Here is a 13551-nt window from a genome sequence, read left to right on the forward strand (position 1 = left end):
AACACTCTACATAAGAAATTTCCCCTCACTCTAAACCTTAAATCCATGATACTTCAATGAGAGGAAATTCCCTACTTAATCTATCAAATCCTTCATAACTTTAAAATCCTCTATTAAATCTCTGCTCAGTCCTCTCTGCTCCAATAGAAATATTCTCAGAATCTCAAATTTCTCCTCATACTACAGTTTCCCATCCCAGCATCATACCTGCTGAGACTACACAGACCGAGCTCAACGGATTTAGTGTCCTTTCTCTACTGGAGTATCCAAGACTGTTCGCACTGCTCTAACTGAGGCCAAACCAGTGTTCTGTATAAAATTATCACTCCTTACTCTTGTACTCTATGCTTTTATTTTAAAAAACCCCAACTGCTGCTGTCCTTCTCTACGGCTATATCACCATAGTGTCATATACCCCAATGTAACATTTGGAGATGTCATATTTCTAAAAGTGCCAAACCTCGGGGCGTGATGTATCCATATGATAACAAATACTGATCAGCTAAAAAGAACATTTACCTTTAATTTACTAAGGGTTTCATTATTGGAACGCACACAATATAAGTGGAGTTTAATCCAGTTAATAGATACATGTCAGTTCACTAAATTACCCAACTTCTTCCATTCCAAACTGACAAGTAGCAAATATCAAATTGCTCAAAATACTGAGAGGCAGCTTTGCAAAGCCATGCCTTCTAAAATATGAAATATTTATAAATAAGAAACACAAAGTCATAAAGTTAAATAAAATGCCTGTCTCTACACATTTGTAAATCTTTTTCCTGAACATCTTGAAGTCTGGAATTCCAGAGCTCAGGGCCCAGGCAGAACACATGGCAACCAATGGTGAAGGGAAGGAAATCGGGGATACACAATGGGCCAGAACTGGAGGAATGTACTGAAGAGTGCCCCTCATGTCAGGAGCCCATGACTGCTGTGAGAACACCTGTCTCAATCTTCAATTATGGAGTTTGGGATTTGTTGCTTTTTTTGTTAGTTCTATAATCCTACAGAGACAAAGTAGGAGGAGGAAGCCAATTAGCCCTGAAATTCAATTGGATCACAGCTGATCTGTACATTAATCTCATCCAACTAGCTTGGCTCCATATCTCCATAATCTTGACTAATAAAAATCTATTGATCTCAGATTAAACATTGAGCCAACATATTTTGTCTTTGTCTGATTTTAAGGTTACTTCCCCTTTTTCTCAACTCCCCAGCGAAGAAAGGTTCTCTCTTCACTGTCTGTCCTCTCAATTCTTTTAACAATCCGAAAAACCTCAAATTAAATCAAACCTTAACCTGCTATATCCCAGGCAAGACAAGCCCACCTAACGTAATCCCTCCTCGTAATCAAACCCTTGGAGCCCTGTGATCATTCTGGGAATTTGGACTTTCCAAGGCCAATAATACCCAAGATGCAATGTCCAGCACTACACACGGTTTTCCAGATATGGAATAACAGAGGCTTTATGTGACTATAGCAGACTTCTCTTTACATTCCAGCTTTCTAGTTATAAAGGTTAACATTCCATTAGCCTTTCTGATTCTTACCCGACTAATATATTTTAATATATGGATTCTAAACTTTGATTATTTATTCATATAAGAATACTCAGATCTATCTATGGTCCACAGTGGATGACTTAACACTCCTGGAACTTCCTCTCTAACAGCACTGTGGGTGTACCTACACCACATGGACTGCAGCGGTTCATGAAGGCAGCTCACCACTACCTTCTCAAGGGCAACTAGGGATGGGTAATAAATGCTGGCCCAGCCAGCGAAGCCCACATCCCATGAATGAATTTTTAAAAAACTTAGCTGCATTATTTCAAAATCCATCTGCTACTACTTTGCCCATTCATCTCATCAATCAATGCCTGTAAGTTCCCTTCCTACACTCCTCACTGTACACCATCATTGTAACCATAGCAGACATGGATATATGGCTCTCTATGCCAACATCCAAGCCAATAATAAACAGAGTGAATAGTTAAGGCCTCATCACAGATGGATATCACTGGTCTTCCAGTCTGAGTAATTACCCATTTTCCCTTCTCTGTCTTCTATCACTTAACCAGGTCAACTGGTTCTACCAAATGGTTCTGGCTCATGTCAGTTATATCAAGTCCCTCCCCTCACTTTTGTTTCATGAATGGAAATTAGACTGCTTTAGTGAGCAGAGGCAGGCTCTGGAGCTGAAAACCACCCCCAGATAACGATTTTTAAAAATGGGTCGAAAAGTTGGCCAATCAGAATTTGCCACAATTTGTTGTTTGCAAACACGTCCTTTATCTGAAAATGCAAAAAAAGACCGACAGCACCAACAACCAAAGATGATTAGGAATCGTAAAGGTAACTGCATATTTGTTTTGTACAATAACTATACTTTACATCAATATAGTAAACCATCTCAAAGTGCTTCACAGGAGTGACTACCAAATTAACTCTGACAATGAACCACATAAGGAGACATTAGGACAGATGCCCAATAGCTTGGTCAAGGGAGTAGGTTTTAAGGAGTGTCTTAAAAGGAAGGGAGGGGTGAAGAGGTTTAGGGAGGGGATTGGAGCTTAGGGGTGGCAGCTGCCTTTTCTAGCAAGTACTATTTCTTACATAACTTATTATACATGGTTTTTGGATGCAACACTTGATGTGATGCTGTACATGGGTCATGGGATCCCCAGTCAGCCACCCAGCACCCAGTGGTCATCTCTAAACTGAACAAAAGATCAAGATCTCTCCCCAGTATAGTTTGGACCAAAAGCCTTCAAATAAAGAGTTATCAAAGAACAACAGGAATTGTTTGCATTCCAAGATTAGTTGCAGCTGCTACTTGTCTGGATATTTTGACTTAATTTCCTTAATGTTTCAGCCATCAGAAACAATGAGTTCATCAACATCTCCAACCAGTCTTTTTAACCACAGGGATCATTATCTCAAAAACGATACTGATTCACACAATGTAATCCTTTAGCATCACTTATTTTTCAGATGAGACAATATCAAGGAGAAAAACAGTCTCAGCCAGAAGGCTCAATTATGTGGTGGATTTTACATATATAGTCAACCTCCACTGTCACAAAGACAAAGACATTTCCTGTAAAAATGCAACTAATTACAGCCAGTGAGCTTCTGATTTGTCCAAAAATAATTGTGCTTGGCACATTAACTTTGACAAGAAAAAACATATCAAACAAGATTCAAGGCATTCTTTATATTCAGGGCAGTGCCCTATTCATTCCTTACCCAGTCACACTCCAACAGTTCCACCCCACACCCCCCCACACCCACCCCACAGCTACCGCACAATTTCCCACTCACTCCAAGTATGCCTGCAAATAGTACTTTAAAGACAAAATTGCACAATCACAACAACTGACTACTTGTTGGCTAACAGGTTAGAAAGGAGAGAAAGATCAGGAGGAGTCATGAGGAGGTTGGGAAGGCAGGCCTGATTCCCAGAAGAATGGTTCTCCCATGGCATTGCTCATGGTGAGAGGGCATGATACAAGGGGAGTTTAGTCTAGAGTAGAAATTCTGCTCCCATACACCATGGACAGAGAACTGAAAATCAAAAGGCAAAGGCACTGCAGCTGCAAGGATTTTCAAACCAGCCATTGCTGAGGACGCAGGCAGGCTGTGTTGATCTGGCGCACAAGTCTCTTAAAGATTTCAAATTTACTTAAATGAAGGTAACACCTCTCAAGTGGTCTCAATTTATGATAATCCGCTCCATTACCACAGCAGGGAAAGTTCCTCAATGGATGCCCTCCTGCAGTAACGACCAGAACCTCACCAACATCACCAGCTTCACCCCATGCATCTTCCCAACCAGGTTTCATCAGGGCAAAACATATCCGGAAATGCAAATAATTTGACAAGAGTTTGTAGAGACAGCGAGTCAAGTATTACAAGTGCTTCTTTGAAACATAAAAGCGTAATTTTATTTTGTGTTATGGGTACTTTTGAAAGTTGGCATGACATTTAATATTTACTAACTAACCTGTAGTATGAGTAGTCCGGGGTTTGGAATGCAGTTGCAAAATTTAAAGTGGTCCCAAGCTAAATTGGAGAGTGGACCAGGGCAGGGGATGAGGTAGCTGGGGAGTGCAACTCTATATGAAGGTGGTAAGTATAACACACAGTAAGCCAGGAAGAGAGGCGTGGAGTTTTAAGGTTAAAACTGGACCTAGAGAGAGAAATGGAGAATAAGGTGAGCTGTGATGACAATTTCCTGGATTTAACTTCCAATGGTACAGGGGAGAAGCAATTGAAATTTGCAGGGGAAAATGGAGTCAAGATCAGCAATAGCTAACTTACTGGCACAACAGGCTGGAAGGGCTGAATGGCCACCTCCTGTTCCTAAGTTAGTGTAAATCTGAAAGCAAGACTGACTTTTCACACAGAAAGCTACAACCTGCAGTTTGCAAGCTTCAATTCTGCCTAATTCCAGGCAAAAACATGTCAGGGACATCGAAAATGGCAACGCTGGGAGCTGTAGCACCAGGTTTTTTTTTGAGTGGTTTGTCTCAGTGTTTGCTACACTCAGACTTCGTACTGCAACACATCAAACATGCAATTTATATTGGTGCACCCTCTAGAGGTACAGCCAGGTATAACCAGCTGAAAAGCCACACAGGGAGCTCAGGTTCAATGCAGCGGACCAAAGATTACAGCCTACGTTTCCTGTGCATATCCTTCTACAGAACATCAGATCTGATACACCATTCTAATAAATTCTGCTTACTTTCTGCAGTTTTCCTCTGATGGTAACTTACTTTTCCCCCATATGCCACTTCCATTTTCATTTTGTAAAGTTTAGAACATTTTCCCTACTCTCCATTTGATTTGGCTAAAAACAGGGTCCAAAAGTTTATTTTCAGAGCTAATTGAACAGCAAGGATGTGGAAAACAGACACATTGATGTGCAGAAACAAGTAAAAATAGAGGGCTCTGTTAAAATAGTACAACCAGGATTATTCACCAGGAGTTAAAAAGCAACCTATTAAAAACAGTAATAACAGTCTCTTTATAATGAGTAAAGTTCCCATGTCTGGCTTTCCTACCTTTATTCTATGCTATCCAATTTACACAGGTTATTTATGGGATGTTCAAAGGCTTGGAAGCCCTATGGTAAGACAATTCCCCCACCCCATACCCCCACCTTCCTGTTGGGCAGTCACCCCAGACCCATTCAATAATCTGGGTTCTTACTGGGAAGATGGGCTTGTGTAGGCTACAGCACATGGTCCAGTAGGTGGCAATCACACCGAGCTCTGAAGATGAAAACAGAGTTTATATTCCTGGAGCAAAAAGCTTCACCATCAAGTGTGTACATCAGGAATGTCAACCGTGTCCGCAGAGAAACTTCCACCTATTGGTGACTCCTCCTGTCAGTCAGATTTGATTTGTAGAACCTTCTCCTGCAAGTAAAATAATTGTGGGTCCAAATAATATTCAAGGGCTTCAGGGTAATACAGACCTCCTCAGGCCAATACCATCAGGCATATTAAACTGGAATCCCATCTGCCTCTACAAATGGATAAAAGATCTTCCGGCACTATTGTGATGGAATCAATTTTGGGGGGCGATTTTTTAGTCCGTGTGTTTTTATAAGTTAGCATCTGTGGGGACAACCTCTGGTTATTTAAAGCGCAGAGTGTACCCAGCTTGGCTACATTAGACCCTGCATAGAAACAGGTACCAAACCCTGTTGGGAGATTTGAACAGGTCACAGATCACTCCAAGTGGCACAGTGAACAGCAGCCCATGGGGAACAGATGAAGAGGAGAGTCTGCTCCATGTTGCTGAGGGAGCTGGGGCCTCGGAGAAGCCCACTGAACCATCAGCCCTGAGCTGCTAAGAGTTGGGGCTCAGGGGAGCCCAGGAACAGGGTTTACTCTGTTTTTGAGGAGATTGGAACTCGGGCAAGTCCAGAAGCAGTTGCTGGCAGCAGCTTGGCTGAGAAAACGGATGTGTTAAGGGTGAGGATTGAGACGTGGAATTGTGATAAAGTAGCCATCACTGAGACGTGGTTGAGGGAAGGGCAGGATTGGCAGCTCAACATTCCGGGATATAGAATCTTCAGGCGAGACGGGGGAGCGGGTAAAAGAGGAGGAGGCGTTGTATTATTAGTTAAGGAGTCAGTTACTGCAGTAAGGAGACATGATATCTTGGCAGGAGCATCGAATGAAGCTTTGTGGGTACAGCTTAGGAATAAAAAAGGGGCAACCACATTGTTAGGTGTTTATTATAGACCCCCAGATAGTCAGTGGGAAATTGAGGAGCAAATATGTGCACAGTTTGCAGAGGTGTGTAAAAGCAATTACCCTATTGTTATTATATTAGGTGATTTCAACTTTCCCAACATTAATTGGGATAGACATAGTGTTAAGGGCTTGGATGGAGTGGATTTCTTGAAATGTGTACAGGAGAACCTTTTAGGTCAATACGTAGAGGGTCCAACAAGGGACGGCGCAAGTGCAGGACCTAATTCTGGGGAATGAAGCCGGACAGGTGGCTGAGGTGGTGGTGGGGGAGCATTTTAGTGATAGCAACCACAACATGGTACAATTTAAGCTTGTTATGGACAAAGAAATAGAAAAGTTGCAAAAAATTGTTTTGGATTGGAGCAGAGTGGATTTTAGTAAAATAAGGCAGGATCTGGCCAAGGTAGACTGGGGACAGCTACTTGTGGGGAAATCTACAGAGGAGCAGTGGGGGGCATTCAAAAAGGAAATAGGGAGGTTACAGCCTCAACATGTTCATTCTAGGGTGATAGGAAGGAGTAACAAGCCCAGAGAACCATGGATGACCAGAGATATACAGGTTACAATGAGAAGGAAAAGAGAGGCTTTTAGCAGGTACAAGGGGAGCAAATCAGCGGAGGCATTAGTGGAGTACAGAAAGTGCAGGGTGGAGCTTAAGAAAGCAATTCGGAGAGCAAAGAGGGGATATGAGAAAGCTCTGACTGGTAAAAGTGGGGAAAATCCCAAGATATTCTATAAGTATATCAATGGGAAGAGGATAACCTAGGAAAGAGGAGGGCCCATGAGGGACCAAGGGGGCAATCTATGGGTGGAGCCAGAGGACATCGCTAAAGTGTTGAATGAATACTTCACATCCGTCTTCACCCATGAGAATGAGGATAAAAGTATCAAACTTGGGAAGAGAGACTGCGAGGTTCTTAAGCAAATTGATATAGGGAGTGACAAGGTATTGGAGGTGTTGGCAGGCTTAAAAGTGGACAAATCTCCAGGTCTGGATGATTTGTGTCCCAGACTGCTGAGGGAGGCAAGGGAGGAGATCGCAGGGGCTCTGACCCAAATTTTTAACTCCTCTCTGGCCATGGGGGAGGTGCCAGAGGGCTGGAGAACAGCTAATGTGGTTCCGCTATTTAAGAAGGGTTGTAGAGATAAGCCAGGGAACTACAGGCCAGTGAGACTCACGTCAGTGGTAGGGAAACTATTGGAGAAAATTCTGAAGGAGAGAATCTATCTCCACTTGGAAAGGCAAGGTTTGATCAGGGATAGTCAGCATGGCTTTGTCAGAGGGAGGTCATGCCAACAAATTTGATTGAATTTTTTGAGGAGGTGACCAGGTGTGTAGATGAGGATAGTGCAGTTGATGTAGTTTATATGGATTTCAGTAAAGCCTTTGACAAGGTCCCACATGGGAGATTTATAAAGAAGGCAAATGCACGTGGGATACAGGGTAATTTGATAAGGTGGATTCAAAATTGGCTTACTTGTAGCAGACAGGGGGTGATGACAGAATGATGCTTTAGTGACTGGAAGCCAGTGTCCAGTGGCGTACCACAGGGATCTGTGCTCGGTCCCCTATTATTTGTCATTTATATAAATGGCATAGATGACTATGTGGGGGGTAGGATTAGTAAGTTTGCGGATGACACAAAGATTGGCCGGGTGGTTAACAGTGAGGTTGAGTGTCTTGGGCTACAGGAAGGTATAGACGGGATGGTCAAATGGGCAGATAAGTGGCAGATGGAATTTAACCCTGAAAAGTGAGAGGTGATACACTTTGAAAGGAGTAATTTGACAAGGAAGTATTCAATGAACGGCATGACACTAGGAAGTTCTGAGGAACAAAGGGACCTTGGCGTGTGTGTCCATAGATCTCTGAAGGCAGAGGGGCATGTTGGTGGGGTGGTGAAAAAGGCATATGGGGCACATGCCTTTATCAATCGAGGCATAGATTACAAATGTGGGGAGGTCATGTTGGAGTTGTATAGAACCTTGGTGAGGCCACAGCTGGAGTACTGTGTGCAGTTCTGGTCACCACTTTATAGGGAGGATGTGATTGCACTGGAGGGGATGCAGAGGAGATTCACCAGGATGTTGCCTGGGATGAAACATTTAAGTTATGAAGAGAGGTTGGATAGACTTGGGTTGTTTTCGTTGGAGCAGAGAAGACTGAGGGGCAACCTGATTGAGGTGTACAAGATTATGAGGGGCATGAACAGGGTGGATAGGAAGCAGCTGTTCCCCTTAGTTGAAGGGTCAGTCACAAGGGGACATAAGTTCAAGGTGAGGGGCAGGAGGTTTAGAGGGGATGTGGAGGAACAATTTTACCCAGAGGGTGGTGACGGTCTGGGATGCGCTGCCTGGGAGGGTGGTGGAGGCGGGTTGCCTCACATCCTTTAAAAAGTACCTGGATGAGCACTTGGCACGTCATAACATTCAAGGCTATGGGCCAAGTGCTGGTAAATGGGATTAGGTAGGTAGGTCAGGCGTTTCCCACGTGTCGGTGCAGACTTGATGGGCCGAAGGGCCTCTTCTGCACTGTGTGATTCTGTGATTCTGAGAAGCTGGGACCATGCCTGTGTTTAGACAGAAGCCATCACAGGGGGACGCAATCTCAGTTGACAGTCAACTCAGCTGGAAAAGAGACCAAGGCCTGGGAGCAGATTTGAGAGAAATCCAGGATCGTGGGTCTTTTGGGTGGAATAGAGCTACTGTCAGCTGGGAACAGACTAGCTCTTGGAAGTGGAGCTAAAATCCGTCATGAAGACGGCAGAGTTTTTAAAGAATTTTGAGACTCACAGTGATGATTGCTGTCTGAGTGGTTTGCTGAGAAATTCAGGAAACCTGTCTTGGTGCCGTCTGCCATTTAATGTGCAGTTTGTGGTGGTGTGTTCAACCACAGCTTGCCTGTTTATTCATGTTTACCTTATGTTAATTCTATGTTGGATTATAAGACTGAGGACTGACTTTTATTGATTTTTGTGCAGTAAAATTTCTTGTTTGTTTAAAACCGTGGAATCCTGTGGCTTTATTCTTAGTAAGTAATTGGGATTTCAAACTGCGCCTACTTTAACAATATAGGTTCCTGGTCCCTAACCAGAGTGTAACAATTTGGGGTCTCTTTTGGAATTGTAACAAAATTGCAGGCCACTGGACACTGAAAACGTAGCTGCACTAGGGGCTGGATTTTAGGCCTCCACTAGATTAGGAACAGAGGTGGGCAAGAGCTAAAGATATCCCGGCTAGCCGGCGTGCTGGTCCCCCGGCTCAGGGGCCATTTTAGTGGAGGCAGGATTGGGTGGGACAGGGGGATGGCAACAAAACGTATGTGGCGAGAAGCTAATGAGGCCAGTTAAAGGTGGTCAGCTATTTTCTCCTGTGTGGGGTAGGTTCAGCACCTGGAAACACAGTCATGACTTCTATTTCATGCTCCCAAGGGAAAATCTAGCCCTGGGGTATTCATCACACAATCTAAATTGGACATTAATTAGGTCAGTAGACCAAAGATAGCTCTCCCTACCGTCAATCTCCTGGAGAATACGTACATCATTTCTTGAACCAAATCTGTTGCTTTTTCAAACTATTAAGTCATTGCAACACCTGCTTAAATGAACATTTCCTCAATCTGTGGTACATCAACATTTCAGGGCTTGTAACCTCTGCCATATAAAGTAGAATCAATCCTTTAACTTTCCTCTTGGAAAAGGCCAAGCACCATCCATTCAAATGTCAAAGATGTCTAGCAAATGTTGTTGGTTTCACAGTAGCATAGTATATCTCAAACAGGAGAGAGTGTGTTCAGCCCATCTAGCCCACCTAGATATTTATTCCACAGTCAACATAACGCCTAGCAGATGGTCCAGTCATTACCACGTTGTTGTGGGAGTTTGCTTTTGCACAAAATGACTGCTCTGTTCCCTACATTGCAACAGACACAATGCTTCAAAACCATTGTATCGGCTGTGAAGTGCTTTGGGATGTTCTGAAGTTGTGAAAGGCACTATAGAAGTGCAAGTTTTTCTTTTCTTTTTATTTCCAGGGACATTTCAAAAAAGCCTGGAATCCCATTTGTTGACACGTATTTGTCCAGGTTCATCTTAAAACCCTTTCTCAGCTTTCCCGTATCACCATTTACGTTTGGTTTGTAATGTGCATTGAGCTAACCAAGGCAACTCATACAAAGGGCATGAGGAAGACACCAGCTCAATCACAGAACCACACCATGTTATTGAGACACTCAGCAGGATCGCTAATACGAGACTCCAAAGGTTCAATCCCCTGGGAAATGTGATTATGCTCTTATTGACAATACTAACAACAGCACTTGAAGCAACTTACCATATTCATGACAGTCAGTAAGAATCGTTGGGCAGCCTCGGCACCATGATACTCGACCATGTCAGAATCTGCCACCAGCAACGTCTCCACAGTGTATTCATTGGTTAATCGAATGGCATTTCTTCGGGGTCGCCAGTCATCAGGCTTCTTCGGTCTCTTCCTTCCTGGGAGGAGAGTTTATATGTTTATGCACATGCTCAACTACCCAAAGCATTCAGAAATACAAATGTACACAGCATCAAGCAATCTAGTCGTTGCAGCACTCATCTCCTGATCAGATGAAGACAGGTTTATAACATTTGGTTTCCCATCATTCAAACCCCACTTGCCTGAATTTTATCTTTGGCTTTAACATGGATTCATCTTTGGAACCCATTTTATCCTTTCAGGTAGTTCAGTGTCTAATCTTGCCTTGTAAAGCACCTGTGAAATGCCTTTGGACATTTTTTATTAGGTTTAAGGTGCTATATAAACACAAGTTACACACTGATCCATCCTGGAGGGCTCTATACCCCGAATGTTAAACTAATTATTAATTTCTAATCAGGTTATGGGGAGAGAGGTGACAGTGCACAGAAGACAAGAAATAGAGCATTTTTTTTGTTTGGTCAGCAGAAGAGAGGAATACATTGACACAGGCTGAGAGGCTAGCAGAACAACCTGGGGGTATTTACCAAAGGATGGTCCATGTTTATTTATTGGGGTCATCGTGGGAGGCATTGGAAACTAAACAATAGGTTACCCCCAGCTTCTTGATAGAAACATGATGTCTACTGTTCTCAATAAGGGGTTTAAATTATTCAAATGGTTTCCCAGATTAAGGGGAAAGTTTTGGGAATCGAATGTAATCAGTTTAAACTTCTGCCTGGAACATCCCAGTTGTGCCATGTTGCTATGGAAATAGGCTATGCAGGGAGGTACCCTCTGTTTTGGTTTCTCTAATTTTTCAGAGGAAAAAACAATTGATGCTTAGAATCTACTCGAGTCAGAACAGAGAAGAATACCAGCAGTAGTGGCTTTAAAGCAGCTGAAACCAATAGCAAAGGGCTATCAGAAACTAAGGGTGTTTTTGGATTTGCAGTCGTGAAGCAAGAATGCAGTGAGGCCCATGCTTGGGCTAGGGAGTCCACAATCATGAGGTGCTGAACAAGAACTATAGGGTCGCCTGGCCAAATACTAGTGGAAGCACCCCAAGAAATTTCATACCTCAGAGAATAACTGCAATACTAAGGGGAATCAAAGTGAATTCTGGAGAGCTGCGGCATACATTGCTTTAGTCGCAAGAAAAGGGTTTAAATATAAATGTTTACATTCTGTTGAGATTTAAGGGTTTAAAGCGTATGTGATTGCAAAACAGTGTTGTTAGTAGAGCTTGCTTTAACTCTTGTACAGTAAAAGTTTTTGTTTAAAACGTGAAATCTTGTGTAGCTCTTTCAGGTAATAACTGGGTGTCAAATTTCTTTTTGAAGGTTACTGGTCTCTATTGAGATCATAACAAGTAGAATGGAAATGCAAAGTAAAGGTCCATCCCACGATTACATCATTGGTTTCCTCATCAAGTTTGGAATTCTACAAAATGGAGCAAATGCTGTTCTAAATAAAGGTTTAAATACTGGCCCGGATTTCAGTGGTAATGATGTGAAATGGTCAGCATTTACCATCATTGACAGCAACTTCTGGAGCATGCACGTGCTCAGAATAACGCAGAGATCCAGAAACGTCAGTGACTATTCTTCTCCAGAGGCACTCCCCACACTGCAGTCAATTGGAAAACAACTGAATTGATGAGAACTTTCCCCCTTGCTCTGTTGGCCTCAGCGTTAGGAACATTTGAAAAAGTTATACCTTGTTGGATGAGGTGTAACTGGGTCTTTAATGGCCGACTAACTTCATAATTACTGCTAAAACCCTCACTGGTCCTGAAGCTAGTTTTATATTTGTGGAATGACAAGTCCCCCAAAATGATTAAAAATTCCTCATTTAAAAAAAAAAACTTTTTTCCCTGTTCTAAAAGTTGCTTTATCTTTATTTTAGCTTCTTAGTCCAATCATTTATTTCACTGTCTGAAAATTTAAATTAAAAGAAAAGGATATTAAGTGCTTTTAACTTGCTGGTTTGCTGTGTGTGAATATTTCAATGTGGTTGGCTGCTGTCACCAAAAATATCCCTTTGGCACCAGGTTTAAACTTCATTGGGAAACAGGAAATCCATGCCACAGGGATCGCTAGATCCTTGTGGGCTGCAGCAGGCACTCTTTTAAACATAATGGACACATTCATCAAAACTTAAGACACAAAAGCTTTTTGTAAGTTGCACATCATTTTGTGATATTTCCTGACTAGGTTTAACTTGTATTTACAGCTCGCACCCTTTAGAATTCATCCTTCAGCCACAAGGGTTGATTTTCCAAACCGTGGTCTTACCCCACAACCTCCTCCTGGTGACATTTGCCCAGAGTCTGTTGACAAAAGCTATACTGCCATTGGGGCAATGGTTCTTGCCTGCTTTACCCTCTTAAAGAGCCTCCTCTGTGAGGCGCTTTGGGGGTTGGGCAGGGGTGAGGATTTTAACCCATGTAGCAGAAACCAAGCAAATGTATAAATTCTTGGGCAAATTACCCACCCATTTGCTGCCTGGGCCCTGATTTTAAACTGCTCTTTTCAGCATTGCAGACAGGCCTGTAGCAAACAGGACCCTTCTTTAAAGATGCAAATCGAGGTCCAACTCTGAGTTTCAGGTTTGAGTGGAGAATGGCTGTCAAGCACTTCAACATGAGACAAAGCAGCGGGAAGAGGGACAGAAGAGAGTGTGTAGTATTCGTTATGCTTCTCTTTACATGATATGTAAATATAATATATATGTATGAGTTCACGTTTTTCAACTTGCCCAGGAGTGGGTTAAATTGTCCTCAGGGCCCCATGTGCTCCAACTCAGATAGCCCGGC

The 13551-nt window shown here is 42.8% G+C and overlaps 1 protein-coding gene across 2 annotated transcripts in view; it reads right to left on the bottom strand.

The window, feature by feature from the left end:
• The window catches only part of adamts17 (ADAM metallopeptidase with thrombospondin type 1 motif, 17), a 582619-nt gene that overhangs the window by 536278 nt on the left and 32790 nt on the right, over positions 1–13551 (bottom strand). For both annotated transcript variants that reach the window (XM_078530484.1, XM_078530485.1), the window contains exon 4: positions 10608–10771. In XM_078530484.1, the coding sequence (XP_078386610.1) occupies positions 10608–10771 (164 nt within the window). The remainder of the gene's footprint in view (positions 1–10607; positions 10772–13551) is intronic.

The sequence above is a fragment of the Cetorhinus maximus genome, chromosome 26, assembly GCF_964194155.1.
Source record: "Cetorhinus maximus chromosome 26, sCetMax3.hap1.1, whole genome shotgun sequence".
Classification (NCBI taxonomy): domain Eukaryota; kingdom Metazoa; phylum Chordata; class Chondrichthyes; order Lamniformes; family Cetorhinidae; genus Cetorhinus; species Cetorhinus maximus.